This window comes from Leptonotus elevatus, chromosome 5 (genome assembly GCF_054856555.1).
Source record: "Leptonotus elevatus isolate MCC_2025b chromosome 5, RoL_Lele_1.0, whole genome shotgun sequence".
In the NCBI taxonomy this organism is placed as follows: domain Eukaryota; kingdom Metazoa; phylum Chordata; class Actinopteri; order Syngnathiformes; family Syngnathidae; genus Leptonotus; species Leptonotus elevatus.
The window spans coordinates 8,725,948-8,744,922 of record NC_141243.1 but is presented as its reverse complement, the minus strand read 5'-3'; the positions used below and the strand labels follow the sequence as shown (position 1 = coordinate 8,744,922).

Genomic DNA, 18,975 nt, shown 5'->3' with positions numbered 1-18,975 from the left:
GATGCTGATTGATCTCGATTCTTTACCTCTCCTGCATCTTTGTCTTTCTGCAGCCCTCCCACTCATCTTCATCTCCGCTTTCTTTCCGTTTCCCACCCATACAGCCTTTCTCATTCTTTCATCCCCGGGCTGGTGGTCCGCCCCTCTGGGAGGTTAAGGGGCATTTTGGGTGAGAAGGCTGTCGGCAGGTTGTGCGGGCACGTAGCTTGCCTTTTCCCACAGCTCACGTCAAATGTTGCTGAACCCTGACCTCAGCGGGTCCTCTCAAAATCAGGGAGGAACGGAATTCAGCCAGCCAGACCCTATTCAAAACTGGACTGTCCATTGGAGGGGGGAAAAAAAAGAATCCCATCCAATTGTGGCCCGTGCCCTCCCTTTTGTGCGCTGTTCAAGCAGGGTCGGACGACTGGCCGCCGCTAGCCGGGACAAGACTTCCGAAAAGCCTATTCAGCATTTGATTTGACCCCTGGTTCCATTGCTGACTCACAGGGATCAAACACTGGGAACCTTTTGGCGATCTATTGAGACAAATATTTTTAGCAAACTGTCCAATAGTTTGTGGTGTTGTGCCAACGTTCAGTCAATGTTCAACTTAAGTGGCACCTCTTGCGTGTCAATTTTGATTGCCACTTGTTAAAGTCTTTACTTTTGATGCGTGTGTGCGTTCATGATTTGCAGTAGTATGAAAATAGTCGTTAGTGTCAAGTCTCAATTGGCTCGACGTGGATTCTTTGGAAGTCTTTTAAAATAGCCAGGATCAGTTTCTGCAACGGGTAACGGCGCTTTAAAATTAACACAATTCCAAGAGAACATCAGCTGTCACTTTTGCTGCTCGCAAAGACCAAGTAAGGAAGCTACTAAACGAGGCCAAGGCTGTTGCAACAACTGCACTGTTTGTCGATTGAGCAAATTCAAACTAGGGCTGCAACTAACAATTATTTAAATAATCTATTTATCTGTCAATTAAAAAGGACATTATTTCAAATTGGCGGTCCAGAAACATCAATTATGATTGAGTTACTGGTTTGGTGTGTAATATGTCAGAAAAAGGGCAAACATTTTCAAACATTGATCAGTCTGCTTTCATGGAGGACTACAGAAATAATATTTACTGTTGAGAAGCTGAAATGGAGCTGAATGAAGAATCATGTGGACATTTAAACTAAAAAAAGTATCTAAACAATTAATCGATTATGAAAAATAATTGATTACTTTGATTACTTGTCAATTCATCTTTACGCCTCTAGTTTAAACTGCGAAAAACTGAAAAGAGTACATTCATGATTGTGAAATGTGACTATGCAACGCATTTGAGGTAGAAAACGGCACGAGTTTTCAAGACCGCGACATGTGCGTGCGTTTGTGTGTTTGCCTTCGTGAAAGCTTGTACAGACGCCAGCGTGATGCATGTTTTAAATCTTTTGCAGAAGGCCAGCACTTTGATTGTAATGCCGCGTGCTGTGTGCTAAAGTGGGGGGCCTGCTACATCTTTCAAGCTGGTCAACTGTCAGGACCAGTGCATGAAAGGGGGCCTCAGAGTGAAAGGGGGGCTGGGGGTCTTACTAGGGGGTCCTGCAGAAGGGAGGGTGAGGGTAGCTTGTGATGGACCGCCCGGGCTCGGAGGACCCTCTGTGTGGGCTGCGACAGCGCGGCAGGCCTCCTTGCAAGAAACTGAGAGGAAAGTGGGGAGGGGCTGCTTGTTGGTTGTTGGCACGTCGGCCCCTGCAGCGTGGCACACGGGCAAGATGCCAGCTCACCCGCCCGGGACCCAAAGACCAGATGTTCTTTGTCAGGGCGCCTTTGGGCCTTTACCAAATGGAGTTACTGTAAAGCTGTAATAAGCCAAACGGGGACCACGCGTCCACCTCGGCACACACTTCCCAGGTACTTAATCCTCACTGGCTTTTCTTCACGTGGACCAGGTCAACCCCCGGTAAAGGGGCCACAGCTCTGCCACTCAACCTGACAATTATTTTCTAGCCCACATGAGAGGATTGTAGCCCAACTATTAATACTGATTGTTCACGTTCAGTCCACTTTCATCGCACATCTTGCATGGCTGCATGGAAAGGACATTATCGCCACGCTTACGACCAGTAGCATTGTTGCGTGGAGCACACCGAATGGGTCAGCGAGAACGTCTCCTGTGCAGTCTATCTCAGATTTACTGCACCTCTGAGGGATGGCTCTGATCTGGCACTGGCCACTTGGCTTTGAAGAGAAGCGTACCATCAGCGGATCACTTTGAACACGTCCCGGGCCGAGCCTGGGGGAGACCCCTGCTCCCACCGCAGTAGAATAGGACAGTAAATCTTAATGCAGCTCAGCCTTGCGCTGCGGCGTTGGGGACCCGCGTCTTAATGCGATACAATTCAACAACTGCAGCTTGGTTCCAGGGTGGCCTCGGCATTTTCACTTGCCGGTTGGGCCTGGATCCGGTAAACTGTAAGCTGAAGTTTTTCCATCCTTCTGTTACTTTCCCATTTGCAAGTGCACACTTCAGGTATAGTATAGTGCAGTTAACATTTTTGTATCTAGGACTTGTTGAATTTTTATATATATAGTATTCAGAATTTTTATAGCGGCAACCCACATTAACACAGGCACCACCCAAAGACTTGTCATTTGATCACCCTTCATCGACTATTAAAATGCCTTTGTAATAAAAACAAACCTGACATTTTATTTGAAAATGTGTAAACATGTCAAGAGCCCTTTAGAGTACCTGCCAAAAAGTTTTTGCCCTTGGAGGGAATGGATTTTCCAGCATATTGATTTAAGGAAAATGCAGATTTGCCAATAAACGATGACAGGAACGGATACCACATTGCACATTTTGACCAGAGGGAGGGCACTTGCGTCTTTAGTCTCTTTCTGTCGTTGACGGATGCCCACTTTTGGCGAGTGCTTCCGCATTTTCGGCGAGTGCTTTTTGACGTGAAGCCTCGAAAAAATGCAAGTGGGGAAGTCGGGAAGAGACGTGAGATAGAAGTGCCTACCTCTGGATATTACGTTGTAGTCACAAAAAAATGCCGGCAGACGATAAAGTAAGGGGGATGAAGAAATTGAAATATTTCTGGAATTAATAAACGAAGGGAATATTTATTCCACTCTCGATGGAGAACGACGCAGTGGTTTCTTTATCTCCGACAGTATTCGTAACATAAACGGTCTTCTTTGCCGTCTCCTTTTCACGATGGCTCGGAATGCAGTGAAGGCTTTCACAATCGTGACCAGAGTTCTTCCAAACCAGAAAACCTGATCAGCGGTCTGTCCATGATCACTTTTGTTGACAGTCAGCCAAGTGACGCTCTCGTGTGACGTCATCTCATGGTATCTTATTGACTTTGCTTTACGTCGGGTCAGGCTGGGGTCCGGTAATCTCCTCAAAACGCAGCGGGCCTTGCGTCAATGAGTTTTATTTACTGGCCAGTGGGCTGTTTCATTTGACACCTCCCGCAGATTGTGGTGCAATGTTTGTTTTTTCCACTGACCTCCCAAGCACTCCCCTTGTGGAGACCTGCAGGCGTTCTCGTGTCTTGTAGACTCTTGAGGTAAGCCGGAAAAGCAAACAAAGGCCATACCTATTATATGGTAAGTAGATCTCGTGTTACGCCGCCATTTCAACGCAGTCGCCAGTGTGGGCCACTTTCCAGGTGACTGATATCTTGGCGGGGGCCGACATGTCAAGGGACGGGGTAATTGATTGTCTTGATATTTGAGTATGCCACTTTCCCTAGTTCATAGAAGTCCTAAGTCTTCCTCTGAGAGACAGGGACCCCACATCTTCATATTTCAAGACGCCTGTTCCGTTTACGACGTTTTGACGAAATCAAAAGAATACGGTGTTTAAAGATGCGCTCTGGCAGCGTTTTCCCGTCCTCCCTATAGGTCTCTTCTGCACCACATGATCCGAAGGAGCGTTTGAACAAAGGATGTTATTTTTGTTGAACAGAGCCCCCGCTGAAGGTTGCCCAAATGAAAACCTCAAGGCTGAAATCAAGTCGGCTCTCCAATGAGTTTATTGAGTAAAGCTCCCCTTGCTCGACAGAGCAGTTTTGATGTTGCCTGCAGGAAAGTTAGCGTCTGAAGGATAGCATATCGCTTTGAGTCAGCCTTTTTTTTTATCAGCTTCTCTCGTCTTTTGGGCTTTTTTTTTTTTCTTCACCAAAGGCTAAAAGGCAAAATGTTCTCAAGTGAACATTTCCTGTTCTTCCTTTTTTATGATCCTATTACTTAAACAGGAAGAGTAATATTAGTATTATTCAATATTATTGAATTTAATTTAGATTTGTTTCTCAGACTTCAGGGACCTCGGGCAAATAAATGCAATAGCCAGACTCAACAAAGAATAGCTGTCCTACATAAGAAATCCAGAGTTTACGGCGCGGGCCATTAAAGGTTATTCTTCGATACGGATCTGCTGCAGGAGTGCGTCTTGCAGACCGACATGTGCTCCATCTGGCATTGCTCTTATCCTCCTGCAAGAACGCTTGACTTGAATTCCCAAATATGTGAGCGTATCATAAGATAGCTCAAACAAAGTAGCTTGCCTTATCGGAAAAATCCCATTCATGTTCATTTAGTCTACTTTCGCCTTTTGGTCCTGCAATGACACCCATGAGAAAGACACTAATTAGAGGAGATGCTGCCATTGATAAGAACGACAATCATTTTACATCCAATAGCACCATTGATGCAAAAGGCACTGGTTTCTCTTTCCGAGTCAGTCTCGCTCTTGCGGTCTGCTTCCATCGCGTGCCTATGTGGCCAGGAGGCACCGACTGGCACAAGGCGGGCAGCCAAGCCTATTTATCCTGACAGGATATCCTCTTCACTTGACACGAGTCTACTAGCGAGCATCACATGTAGCGTTCCTGGCACGGGCCACCGAGAAGCCCGGGTGCCATGCGTGGCCATCGGTGCTCTAAGCTGCCGCAACTCCATGTGCCAGGGTTGCAGCTTATGCACAGCTGACCAACTGTACAGCGACTTCCTGCGCACACTCGGCCAGTGTTGCCTCGCATCTCGCGTTTGTAGTGAGTCGAGGACAAGTATGTGTTTGAACGTGAAGTGAATGTAGCTTGAATTTGTATATAATGGGAACGCGCCGTAGTCACGGAGTTCTATAAATGTACCGACAATGGCGCGTAGCGAGACGTGAAGCCACTGGCGGCCATTTTTACTCACCACTTAATAAGCTTGCCCAACTTGAATGCATTGATTTGGTGTTTTCAGGTTATTTTCTGTCTCTACGGCAAAAATGCTACAATGTGTAGCATGCGGTTGTACCATTAAGTCTGAGAGAAGTGCAATATGAAGATGCAGTACCATCTACAATGTAATGAAAGCAAAGCCCGAGGTCAATCAGGCCTCTCTGTGAGTCACAATTCACAATATTGAGATCATATACTCTGAATGGTCGAAATAAACAGGGATCGAAGGCGCACCGATAACTGTTTTCAGCAAAACCCGAACAGAAATTGTCAATAACAATGGCATCGCAAGATGGCTGGCTTCAGCCACGATGGAGCAATTGTTAGTCCATTCATATATAAGTCTCACGAGCCTAGTAAATAGAGCTTGAACAGACTAATTGACACTTTGCTTTAGCACTCCGCAGTGACGATTATAGCTTGAAGTTGATTCGTTGCCAATCACATTTAACAGCACAGATGCGTCGCTGAAATCAGCAGGTGGTCGGTCGGCGCAGCAAACTAGCAGTGGTGCCTCAACTGTCTGGAAATATTTCGACGGGTATTATGGTCGCTTGCAAAATAGGCAAGACTGTCCTCAAATATAAGAAATGCACACTAACGCTAGTTGAGGGACAGCCTTAAAGACAAACGATCGACTGTCGCGTCTGTTTTAGACGATAAAAGCAAGACAAGCAGCAGTTGAACATAGAAACATCCAATTAGCAATTTTCTCAAGTAAGCATATGCTCGCGGTTCTCTTCCTCCGAGGGCGGGGGAGAGTGCGACAAAAAAAAATATATATATATATAATAAGAAGTCATTCAACACCTAGCTGTAAATTTGTAATTGCAGTAAATAATTGTAAGAAAAACACTTTTGGGGAATGTGGCAGTTTCATATCGTCCTACCGTTTTATCGTGAAGCGCGGGCCGTCTGTTTGCTAGCTCTTGCCAAATACGGTCCCTTGGCGTACGTTCAATGTATAAGTGCAATTGCTAGTTATAAATGTCAATACTTTTGTTTTGGTTGGTGTTTGTCTCAGAACAAATGTGGTGTAAGAGCGCGCCGTGCATCAAGCGCAAGTCAAAGCTCACTTTCCGTTGCGCTCTTCTGAGCCCGGCTGGATTCCACCGACCCAAAATGCAACCGATGCAGGTGATTCTATATTTTGTTTTTGACGCCCGTCCTTGCGCGCGTACGCGTAAGCCGCTTTCTCTTATGTATAAGGTGGGTGTGTATGACCTAGAAGACACTAGACTGGATGACCCAACGGCCATTCTCGGAGCCATCTGGCAACGGCGTGCTTGTGGCTTACCCTTCCCGCTGCCTCACGCAATTCCTTAAGCAAGCATAAGTGCGCTTAGGAGGACTTAATCTTAAAGAAACGGGTTCGGGCCGCGCTGTTGGCGAGCCGGCGTGGATGCGCCCAGCCATTAGGTCACAGGGTTCCTTCAGCCTCATAACGCTAAAGCGGTTTGGAGGCCAAAGCTCCACCTGTTGTTGCCGCGGCTAAAACCTCTGGATTGATTGATTGAGCTGATCACCAGAACCGTCTCAGACAAAGGCCTGTCGAGACCCATTCAAGGACGCTGGAGAAGAATTTGTGGCCATAGCATCACAATCCTTTCATCATAAGTTCAATTCTGACTTATCTCAGTCAAACCCCTCCCCAAAAAATTTAAATAATATGTTCAACTTCTATGCAGCCCCACTCGTCTAAATATGGTATTCTGGTTTATATTATGTTAGTGGAATATGAGTTATGAAACAAAATCCAGCCGTTGTTATCAATCTCAGGGTGCGGCCATTTTGCCACTTGCTGTCATTGTTGCTCAGGTCTCAGGTAACAACCAATCACAGCTCAGCTTCAGAAAACAGGTGAGCTGTGATGTCATCTTCAGTCGACAGCAAGCGACTGGCAAAATGGCCGCCCCCTGAGATGGATAAAAATGGCTGGATTTTGCTTCATGAGGCATATTCCACAATGTTTAAAGACTAATGAGGTCACATATAACATATTATTGTCAAGAAATGTTTATGGTTGACTTGCCCTTTAAAATGTTATAATAGAAGAAAATGTATTTATTTGTAGAACGGCGCAGTGCGCTTACAAGTTCCCAAGGTGAAAGTACCCTGCGTAGCAGCATGTAGCATTTGTAGCTGACATCCCAGGTGGAGTTTACTGAAAACTAAAAACTAAACACAACAAAAAGAGTTACACACATTGTATATTTAAATACAAAGCGTTGTTTGTTTTTAAAGCATCTCTAGCGCGAATGCTAAAGTCAATGTAATGTCCCATTGAAATGCTAACAGGAAATTAGCATCAACTTCAGGAGTGATATAATGAATATTCAAGTATTCCAGCCAAAAATGACTGTGCACGTATTAATGAATTATTTGGTGAACAAATGGTGCTTGAGAAGTTTTTTTTTGTTTTTTGTCCAGAAAAGCAACCAGCGCAGGGTCATAGGTCATAATAAGAGCAGTATCTATAAAAGACCTTTACTGCCTAATCTTTGCTCTCATGTTCTTACTGTACTGGCAGAACATAATTCAACTCGTGTGATTGACCAGCGATGTCGTCTGCCAATGCTAAAGAAGGCAACTGCCCTTTTGTGAATTGTGGAAGAGCGAGCGAGGCTTGAGCCTGTCTCCACGCACGCACGCACACACACACTGCAGGCCTTTTGACTGTCAGCCAGTGCAGGGCTCACAATCTTCCAGAAGAGGGCCTTGGTACAGGCAAGACAGGCAGCAAGACAGGCAGCCAGACAGGCAGCAAGACAGGCAGCAAGACAGGCAGCCAGACAGGCAGCCAGCCGCATCGTCTGCAGTCTCGGTCCGGGGCTACTGCCTGCGCCGAGGCGGCTCATGTTACCCAGACGGATTTGTTAACACTGTTTGGGTCCGCTCGGCTTTCTATCCGGGCCCCCGGGCCAAACGCGGCCGAGGTGACTTAATCTGTCATTAAACTCACATTACACCCGGACAGAGACTCGGCTCAGGGGGGGCGGAGACGGCGCTCCCTCTCCCGCTCGCTGGCATGGCTGGTTGCATTTGAGCAGGCGCAAGACCCCGCCCCCGTCTCCCCCATCCTGGGCATGCCGCACACCATGGCACAGCGTGACAGCACAACACGCTGCAGGAATAAACAATTTCACTTCACGGGGGGGTTCACCGCCCCGTCCGCGGATCGCTTTGGCTTGAAGGGAGTTAGAAGGACCTGCTAGTGATCACAAGCATGAAAAATGTCCAAAATAAAATTTGAAAAACATAAATTCAGTCTTTGCATGTTGTGGGAAACAATTTGAAATATGTGCATTTATTTCCAGTCTTTGCTTTTAATAATAGTGCAAATTGCCAATGATTGTGTGCGTTATTCATATGCAGACTAAAACTGGCAAGATATAAAACAGATAATAATTTTAAAAAAACTAACATTGAATTGATGATGTGTCAACTGCACCTGTTTGCTGTTCCTCATTTCATATCGCCGTCCTTGCCAGCTGACCTCAAGACGCTCGTCTCAAAAACAACAGCGGCGGCCAAAGAATTGCATTGATTGCTTCCTTTTTCATCTGCCGTCGCTCCTCAAATCACCCGCTTGGGCGTGCTTGCGCGGGAACATGTGCGGACTTGTGAACAACTTCCAATTTGTTCCCATTTCAAAAGCGATGGTCCCATAGGATCGACTGGAAATCATCAGTTGCGGGGTCAAACTGTGGCTGTCATAAACACTTGAATTTACAGCCAATGTTTTTGAAGTGGCATTTGAGCATCCTTGCAATGGAACAGAATAACGGCATTTCCATTCATTTCAATGGGGAAGGATGATCTGAGATTTGAGTTTGGAGCATGGTCATTCACTCCCAGCCATTTTCACTGAAGCAACCCCCTTCGCTCCCGGCTGTTTTACTGGATTTTCACTGATTTTGCACAGCCCACAGAATATTGTGTTCTGTTGCTATAAAAACATGGAACCTACCAAAAGAAAGATTAGAATCTCTTTTTTCGTCAGGAAAACAAATATATGTATTTGTATCTGTTTCCGTTTTGCAGCAATTAGCATTAGAATATAGCCAAGTTGCATCATTATTCACAAACCTGTTGAAAACGCTAGGGGAAAAGAGCTTGTTGCAACATGGCCCTGTTTGATCTCTTATACTCTACTTTAAGCGACCTCTTCAGGTCAGAGGATGCATCAAGGCCTTCTGTATGAGCTAGCATTAAAAAAAACGTATAAATACGTTTTGGGGATTATAGCAATATTTAAAATAAAACGCGTTTATACGTTTTTGGGAGCAAATGAGTTAAACTCGTATCTCAAAGCCCCATGTAATATATTGTGCGTTTCTGTGTGCAGGTGAAGAAGTACTTTGAGCTGGAGCCGCTGGCTCGGGGCAAGCGCTGGATCCTGGAGGGCAGCAGCACGGACCAAATGGACGGCGTGAAGGAAAGCTTCGCCCAGTTCATCATTCTGCTGGAGGACAAAGACGCGCAGGGCGCCAGGATATGACGGCGCGAGTTAGCGCCGAGAGACACGAACGCCGGACGATGACGCGGAAAAGTCCCGCTGGCGCGCGCGCCGATGGATCCACGCCCCCCTACTTCAGGACAACCTTCCAGGGGCCTTCAGAACCACGTAGAACCTCGTTGTTATGATGCTCCTCCTGCACCGTGTGTCGAGGTGGGCTTTGTAATCTCTAGCTCGCACCCTTGCTCACACACACACACACACACACATGCGCACACACAAAGTGGAGGCCAGGTTGCCTGTTGAACTCTTCCGCTAATTACTTTTCAGGATGTCCGAGTGGGAAGCGTCGATGTTGTTTCCGCTGTACGTGTGTCAAATGTGTCATGTACACAAGCCTCCATATTAGCGTGTGACGTCATATCGAACCTGAGCCTTGCAAGCGCGATCCCATGGAGTCGACTGTCGTTACCACGCCAACGGCACGCCGATCGCAGTCGTGCTGCAAATCACGCAGGCGCAATACGTCTTCAATGCTTTTAGCAATGCACAAACATGTCACGCTTTATCTGGTGTAAAAAAATTGTTTTTTAAATACATTTCACATCACTTAAAGGAGTTTGAGTTCACTTCTCAAGCCAATGACCAATACACGAGTATTTGGGGCGCACTAAAAAGAGAAAATAGATCCCACAAAAAGTAGCAGAATAAAGCTGGAATTTTATAAAGGGGGAGGGGCGTCACAATAGTTGAGATAAATAAAAATATTATTGTATTTTTGTTGTTGTTGTATCAAGTTGCAATATTATGAGAATAAAGTCATGAAAAAGTTGTAATTAATAGGAATGAACAGCATACACACTAGTACGACAACAAAAATGTCATTTATAATTTCCTTATTTTGTTAAGATATTTTTCTTAAAATTAGGAAATGTTACAACTTCACAAGAATACATTTGAAATATGAGGATAAAGTTGTAAAAAGAAAAAAAAAATTGAGGGAAAAAAGTTTCGTCGAAACAGAACAAGGGAACGTTAGCTTGTCATCTTTGAAAGTCAATAATCAAGTTGTATTAAGACGGAATAAAAAATGAAATTTTACTCAAGCATTAAGTTGTAATATTAGAAGAGAAAAAGTCAGCATTTTACAAGAATAACATTTAATTAAGATGGTGAGAAAGCACAAGTTGGCAAAGTTGCAAGATTAAAGTCAATATTACGAGAATAATATTATGAGGAAAAGGTTCTGCAAAAATGATGTTGGACCTAACAGGCAAAGTGAAGTCATCATTTTATGACAATAAAGTTTCGTTTAATGGAAAAAACAAAATATGCCAAGCATAAATGTGTAACGTTTTACAAGTATAAGATTGGGAACAAGCTATTTGTGTAATATTCCAACTTAATACCTACAGTATGAAATTATTTTTTTCATATATTGCTAGAACTTCTTTTAATTACGAGACTCGGGTCATTACATTTGGATTAAAAAAATGAATTCTGACACTGACTTGATTCACATAATATTGCAACTGTTTTCCCCCTCCAAAAATCTGTTAATCATTTTTATAACCTTTCTTGTCCTTTTTAGTGTGCCTGTCCTTTTTCGTAGAATAATTGCGCAAGCTGGATGTATTGACAAACGCACTCGATGTTTTTTACTTGAGTGTTTTCGTCTCCCGGGTCACTTGTTGTTGTTTTTGTTGTGGTATTTGTCCTAATCCGCGCCGGACGCACGCGCGCACGCACGCACGCACGCAGTCTGCTGCCATGGCGGCCCAATGCAAAGTCAATCAATCAGCCGCAGCAACAGCTGCATGTGACAAGTCCCGGTCTGACACCCTAATGCCTTCCAACTGTCTGTGGAGAGCCCCCCCCCCCCCCCCCCCTCTGGCCCAGACCGACCTAGACGACCCCCCCCCCCCCAATGTACACACCCAAGTGTATTTGTGTTCTGTTTTGCTCGGACCTTCACGTCGTCCATGTACCTGCCATCTCGTCGGCAACATCGACAAACAACACAACAACTTTCAGTCTTTTTCATCTTTACTTCTTTAGTCTTTTTCTGTTTGTCTACGTCTATTAAATTTGTAAAAATCTCAACTGTTGTATGCTGTATCTTTGCACTATATGGAACGACAACCGCAGCGTTTAAATAGCATCTGTGTGGAGGTGGCGTTAACCTTTAAGCAGTTGACATCTGAAAACAAATTTAAATACTAGGGGTGTCAAAATGAGTGTGTTAATTTTTAGTTAATTTAGTTTCTTTAATGCCGCAAAAAAAATTTTAAACGCGCGTTTAATGAAAATCACTTGGAAAGCCTGTACTGGTCGCAAAGCAGCACACACGTCCACGTCAAAATTTAGCAGTAATAATAGAATTTAATAATAATGCATATATTTGTGGAGACTGGGGTCAAGTTGTATTTGACAATTTTAAAAATGTGCAGAAATTCACAAGTTACTTCATGTTAAAGATTAGATAGCTCTTAATATGAAAAGCAAAATGTGCTAAGTTGTCACCGTCTTACAAATGTGGCAGAAAAATGACCTCAACACAACACAAATTAATATTTTACTTTACAAGAGCAGTTTTCAAAGTTTGCGGTTTGACATACTCCACTCACAGTCAAGGAAATTGCAACACTTTTTATTGACACAAATTTACTTACACGTTAGAGTGCAACAAAAGAAAGTGTAAGCCGAAATCTGTAGATTCATGAAAAACTAATAAAATTATACCTTGCGCACAGCGTAAATGAAGAACTGCTGTAACATTTTCACTACACAGTAAATTCTATCGGGTACATTTGACTCTATTTAGAGTGGGACCAAATAGACTCAGTTTGAGAGTAATATTTATACTTGAAAGAGTGTAAAATAAAGAAATGAAAAATAAATAAATAAAAGTCACTCAATGGTTTGAGGAACGAACTAACGACCTTCAGCTTGGGAGGCAGCCGATCGACGCCCCGAGCAACAGAGATCCCGCTGTGTGTTACTGTAGTAAGTATATCGCTCGCGTCAGCTCGAATCTTCATAACTCCGAGACTAAAAACATCTTGGAGCTAAGCAAACAGTAGAAGTGGCGTAGCTCAGGTGGTACTGCGGCCGTCCCCCGACCTGAAGGTTCCTCAACCCTTCAGTGACTTTTTTGTCAATTCTTTATTTTACTCTCTTCCAAGTGTAAATATTACTCTAAAACTGAGTTTATTTGGTCCCACTCAAAATGGAGTCAAATTTACTCTGGGGACGAGAGTAGCTCACATGTTTCTGTATATTGTGCATGGGTAGAAAGTGTCCTCCAATTCCCGAACGACCCATATAGCCTTCAGTCCAAAGGCAAGGTGTGGACATTCAAGCAAGCAAGCGAGACGCTACAGGCGATAAATCGACTGTGAGCTCCTGGTGGTGAGCACAATGTGTGTTACGCAGGTTGCCGCGGCGACCCTTTGATCCTGTTTTCCAGTGTGTGCCTCTGGGCCAGACGTGCTTCTCTTCAGTCTGCTGCGCAGGACAGCACCTCGGGAAGACGCTGCCCTCCCCGGACAAAAACCCTCTTCTTCTTCTTTTTTTTCTTTTTTTTTTAATCGCCCTCCCCTCTCGCTCCGCTTCCCCTTCGGTCACACCAGAGGAGACTTTAGTCACTTTTGGGTATCTTTCTGTTTTGTGACATGTGACTTTTCTTTTGTACTCCTGATGAATATTGTGATTGTGTAACATGAATTCAGCAGCAAAATTTACCCGTTTTTATCCATCTCAGGCAGCGGCCATTTTGCTACCTGCTGTCCACTAAAAATGAAGTCAAATAATAACCAATGGCAGCTCAGTTTGTGACCGTCACATGACCATACTCAAAAAACAGGTGGAACATTTTATACAAACCTGTGAGATCATGTGTCCCCTTATTCGTGGCTTCTCCACCTATTAAGGATTTATCCTCATCACCCACACGTTCCGCCGGATTGATTTGGAATTACGATTTATTTTTTCTTTCTGTCCTGTAAACTCTCCCCTCAATGAACCCTGTGAGTTTGTCACATGCAAATGTGTGTTTACAAGACAAACACAAGCAGGCGTGTTTTTTTAAACCCGGCGAAGAATGCCTACCCGCGATCTTCCCTGTCTTCTTCCATCAAGTGTGTTTGCGCTGATAGCAGATGTTACCCTGACATCCATCTGGGCCTCGTACCCCTGCTCTGCCTCCCACTGTTGATGATGATGATGATGCTCCACGCTGAACACTCCGCTTTCCCGGGACCCTCACAGCGAGGGTTATTCGTCACTGTATAGACAAAAGTATTGAGACGTGCATCTTGTGCTTGGGTTCGAGTTCTTCAGAGGCGTCCTGTCCTCTGCGTGATCTTTGTGCGATCTCGCCGCTCTGAGCTGTAAAAGTCATTAATGCCTGATTGACTCTTAATGAGTTGAACTTTGAACTGCTTCACACAAGTCATATTGTCTCGAGAGGCTTTTGTTTACAGTACGCGCATGCATAAAAGCCGCCTTGCACCTTATTTGGTGTCGAACCGCTTGACATTTTGAACGAACAGTCGGTCGGTACTTACAAGTCAAAGGCGGAGATTAACCATTAATCAGCACTCATCGGTGTACGCGGGACTTGTTATGTTTAAAAATGCAAACTCATTTATTTTACAACATAACACACTTCCGTGTCAAAGTCTGCAAGTACACACATTTTTAATATTTACAATGGTTGTCACGCTTCCCCCCCCCCACCCCCCACCAACCACAGGATAATCGCTCAGGATAATCTTTTCGCATCATGACTAAAATAGGAATGGGTGGGAGTGTCATTCCAGTCAGCGTTAGTTAGCATGCTACTTCCTGGAACACGGCAAGGTGACAGATCGGACCACGTTTGATGGTGGGGAGGGGGGACTGTTCCGACCTGTGTAAAGGCAAAAAGAGGGGGGGGGGGGGGGTGGCCGAATTTATTGTCTTGATTTGCTACACCTCTTTGTTCCTCTGTTGTTGTTTTTAGCTCCTCCCACCAAATATTTTGTCGAGGAGAACAACAGGGGAGTCAAGAGGGTCAAACGTTTGGAGAAATGAAACGTCTGCCCATCGACATCATCACTTCGTGGACATGACAGTCAAAGATGATGGCCATGTGTCATACATTGATCTTCTGTTAGACTTTGGTAAAAGTGGAATTAAAGTTAAATATGATCAACAGTTAGTTAGTTGGCTACTTTGGGGGTCACATTCAGGTGACACGTTCGGACCACTTTTGATTGTAGGATTTAAAAATGCTGGTAAGTTAGTAAGTTAGTTGACTACTTAAGTTATCACAGTCAGGTGACACGTTCGGACCACTTTTGATTGTAGGATTTAAAAATGCTGGTAAGTTAGTTGACTACTTAAGTTTTCACAGTCAGGTGACACGTTCGGACCACTTTTGATTGTAGGATTTAAAAATGCTGGTAAGTTAGTTGACTACTTAAGTTATCACAGTCAGGTGACACGTTCGGACCACTTTTGATTGTGGGATTTTAAGAGTTAGTTAGTTAAAAAGTTAGTTGACTACTTAAGTTATCACAGTCAGGTGACACATTCGGACCACTTTTGATTGTGGGATTTTAAAATAGTTAGTTAGTTAAAAAGTTAGTTAGTTGACTACTTTAGTTATCAGTTAGGTGACACGTTCGGACCACTTTTGATTGTGGGATTTTAAAAATGCTAGTTAGTCGACTACTTTGGGGATCACAGTCAGGTGACACGTTCGAATCACTTTTGATTGTGGGATTTAAAAAATGCTAGTTAGTTAGTTGGCTACTTTGTGGAAAAAAAGTTAATTTTGGGTTCACAGTCAGATGACACTTTCTGACCATGTTTGATTGTGAGATTTAAAAACAACAACAAAGAAGCTAGTTAGTTAGTTAGTCAGCTAGTTAGTCAGCTAGTTTGTTAGTTATTCGGCTACATTGTGGACCACGTCAGGTGACATGATTGAACGGTCAGGTGACAACTGTACCAGTTTTGATTGTGGGATTTTAAAACTATGTTTTAGATAGTTATTTAATTAGTGGGCTACTTTCTGGATCACGGTCAGGTGACACAGTTGCACGACTTGGTTGTGGGATTTAGACAAATCTGTTTTAGTTAGTTAGTTAGCAGAAGACTTTCTGGATGACAGTCAGCTGACATGATTGTACCATCTTTGATTGTGGAGTAACAAACAAATGGGATCAAAAGGACAAAGTCTCAATCAAGTCCTCTGTCTGCACTTCTATCACAATTTGCACCAACGTTTTTTTGTCAAGGAAGACTCTCGCGCCATCATCCAAACATTCAAACTCCATCAGCGCGGCGAACAAGTTCCCCCTACGGCGCGCGTTTATCCGAGGCCACTTGAACACCTCGTGGTGTTTTTCCCGCCTGGCTTGTCGCTGGTGTTGTTTGCCTGCTGTCTAAATGTGTGTGCGTGCTGTTTCTCTTCCCCTCCGCGTGGTCCGGGTGCTGATGGAGACCTGCATCCCAGGTGGGCCCCCTTTAACCCCCCCCCCCCTCGCCACATCAAAACAAGAGCAGGGAGAGCGACCCTTTTGCTTTTCAGACAAACATCACTCACTTTCTTTGTTGTCTGAGGCACGGGGGGAACGGCAGTTTACCCCCCCCCCCCCCCCCCCCCAGCTATCACCTTGCACCCGTCCGTCGCTAAAAGCAAACGTCCGTCAAATCGAGGGTGGCGCATTCCTTCAAAAGGTCAATTAACGGCAACCACGACATTTTCCTCTACAAAATGGACCGCAACATTCTCAAATTCTAAATGCATCTTTCGTACCATATGCCCTCCTTCGGAGTCTACGCCATTCCACACTCATCTTCACACCTGTGGACAATTGATGGCAAAAACCTAGCCAAGGTTTGAACCCGGAACCCCGTCACTGTGAGGCAGGCATGCTAACCGCTAATTCACCGTGTTGCCCAAAGGCCCCGTCACACAAATTCAAACGGTTCCCCCGGCATCTCATCAAAACACACCAAGGATCCAAAAATCGCTCGCCGTCCCGTATTTGATCTTGCGTGCGTCAAGACACGAGGAGAGCGGATGAAGCCCAGGAGCATGTGGGCAGGTGATTTTGTGTCCGAGCGGAGCGGGAGGGGGGCGCGCGGGGGGGGGGGGGGGGGCTTTTATGAGCGTGACCCTAACATGGCCGTCTCGAGCAGTCTAGACTCGGGAGTCCCCGTCCTGCTGCTGCCTACCAGACTGTGACTTTTTACAAGCCACCAAACAAAGCAGGAGTGAACTCATCAAAAGCTCCATTTACTTAACTGCAGAGAATACCGGGCATCTCTTGAGGGTCAGGGTGTGTTACAAAAGCTATTTTTGCTACATAGTCATGCGCTAACGCATCTATTTGAGGGTTAGGTCTTTATTAGTTGTTGTTGTTTTAGGAAATATGTCAATAACATTCTATTCTAGACAATTATAAAGGTTTTCTTTTCTTTTTTTTCAAATCAATGATTCTTGATGAAAAAATTAAATCTTGTAAAATAAACTTATATGCATGTATTAGAACAAACAAGACAGGCAAATAAAGTTTCCTCTTCTTCCATCCATTTTTTTTTATTATGCTCTTCATTAGGGTCATCTAAGCTTGGTCATTCTTTGCAGAGGATAAAGAATATATGAGTGTACTGTTATATTGTCTGTCTGCACTGTTTGTGTTGAGTAAATTGCTTGAAACTAAAGGTGTTGTAGCGTGGTCGCGACACAGATTCTATTTAGTGTTAGCATTGAGCCAGTAGCTTAAGCTGTTAAATATACAAAGTGGAATTCTCTTTGTTTTGGTATTCGAGTCATGCAGACAGAAGGCCAGAGTTCAGATTTGAACCCAGAACTCGGGAACTGAGAGGCAGAAGTGCCGACCACTAGCACACCACACTGCCCAAATGAATCCTTATAAACGCAGCCTTTTGCCAAACGACTTGGCCGCGTGGCGGTAGGCTAAACGCCGTAGGTGGATTAGCTCATCGAATCCAAACAGTTTACGGCTGACGACACACTGTGGGCAGCTTGGACGTCTCCACAATACAAATGAGAGAAGAAGAAAAACAAAAACAGCGCGTCTTTGGTGGGGGACAATCGCGTAAACACGGCCGAGCGCGCTGAGAAAGAACACCTGCGTGCCGTACGATCGCCGACGAGCGGGCGGCGCGACTCACGGCGCAAAACTGCAAAGTCAGACGAGCAGCCGCGGAGAAGCGAAGGTGGCCGTGAGTCAGCTTTGTGGCGGCGGCCAATAAGCCGGGAGCCGCGTCCAGAAATAGCGGTTAAGGTGGTTGGAGATTAGGGTTAAAGTTCACACGGGTCATGGAAGACACAGGTTTAGCTTGGCTGGAGAAGAAAAAAAGTTGTGGAAAGCTCCAAGAACACGTTTCGTAGGTAAAAAAAACCCAAAAAAACATTCAAGGTCAAGGTGTGATAAAGCCATCGAACACGCACATGCACACGTGTGAAATGTTTCCGGTGTTTAGATCACATGATGATCACATGTTTACTGTTGTGCTCAGGACGGAGTCTAAACATCCTAATGGGATTAGCGGCACAAAGACCCGAGAAGAAAAGAAATGGAGATTCTTAACCACCACTCAAAATTGGGCTCTTGTGAATCGAATCGAATCAATTTTGGAAATCGGAATCGATACGCGGCCCTAATGTTTTTTACATTAAAAAATAATAAGAATACGTGGGTATGTCCAAGCTGAATAAATTGACTTTAAAGATAAGTTAACTGAAAATGTCTGCCTCGGAGGTCCGCTGTTCCCATGTTTGCGCCGTAGTCCATGTTTCTACACGGACATTTTTTGCAGATGCACGCAGTGGACAGGAAGTTATTGATGCTAAGAGGTTTACTCATTTTCAAAGGAAAAGAAAAGAAAAGATTTCATGTGTAATGTAGATATAATTATGTATCTGTAAACTAGGACTGTGCAATTAATCTGCATAATCGTAAACAAAAATAAAAGATTATTAATACTCATTTTGAGTTGTTTAAATGTATATAGTTGCACCTTTTATATTTTACAATAACTAATTTAATAAATCTTGTGTGGTCCAAAAGAACTTGCATAATTATAGTGTTTTAAAGAAATGTATTTGTCGTAATATTTTTTGCGTTTAAACATTTACTTGTTTTGTACCAAAGAAAAACTAATGATTGTCCTAATCGTGATTTCAATTATTACCAAATGAATTGTGATTGATATTTTCTTCATAATCGAGCAGCCCTACTGTGAACTTAAATGGTAGTTACCTTAAATGGTCATCGT

General features: G+C 44.2%; 1 protein-coding gene across 3 annotated transcripts in view; it reads left to right on the top strand.

The window, feature by feature from the left end:
- arl15a (ADP-ribosylation factor-like 15a) overlaps positions 1-18,975 on the top strand; it is a 95,406-nt gene that overhangs the window by 74,002 nt on the left and 2,429 nt on the right. For 2 of the 3 annotated variants that reach the window (XM_086075570.1, XM_086075569.1), the window contains exon 5: positions 9,565-11,778. In XM_086075570.1, coding sequence (XP_085931696.1) covers positions 9,565-9,717 — 153 coding nt within the window. In that variant the 3' untranslated portion in view covers positions 9,718-11,778. Of the gene's footprint in view, positions 1-9,564; positions 11,779-18,975 lie in introns of those variants that run through there. The other variant, XR_015094807.1, reaches the window with a different exon arrangement.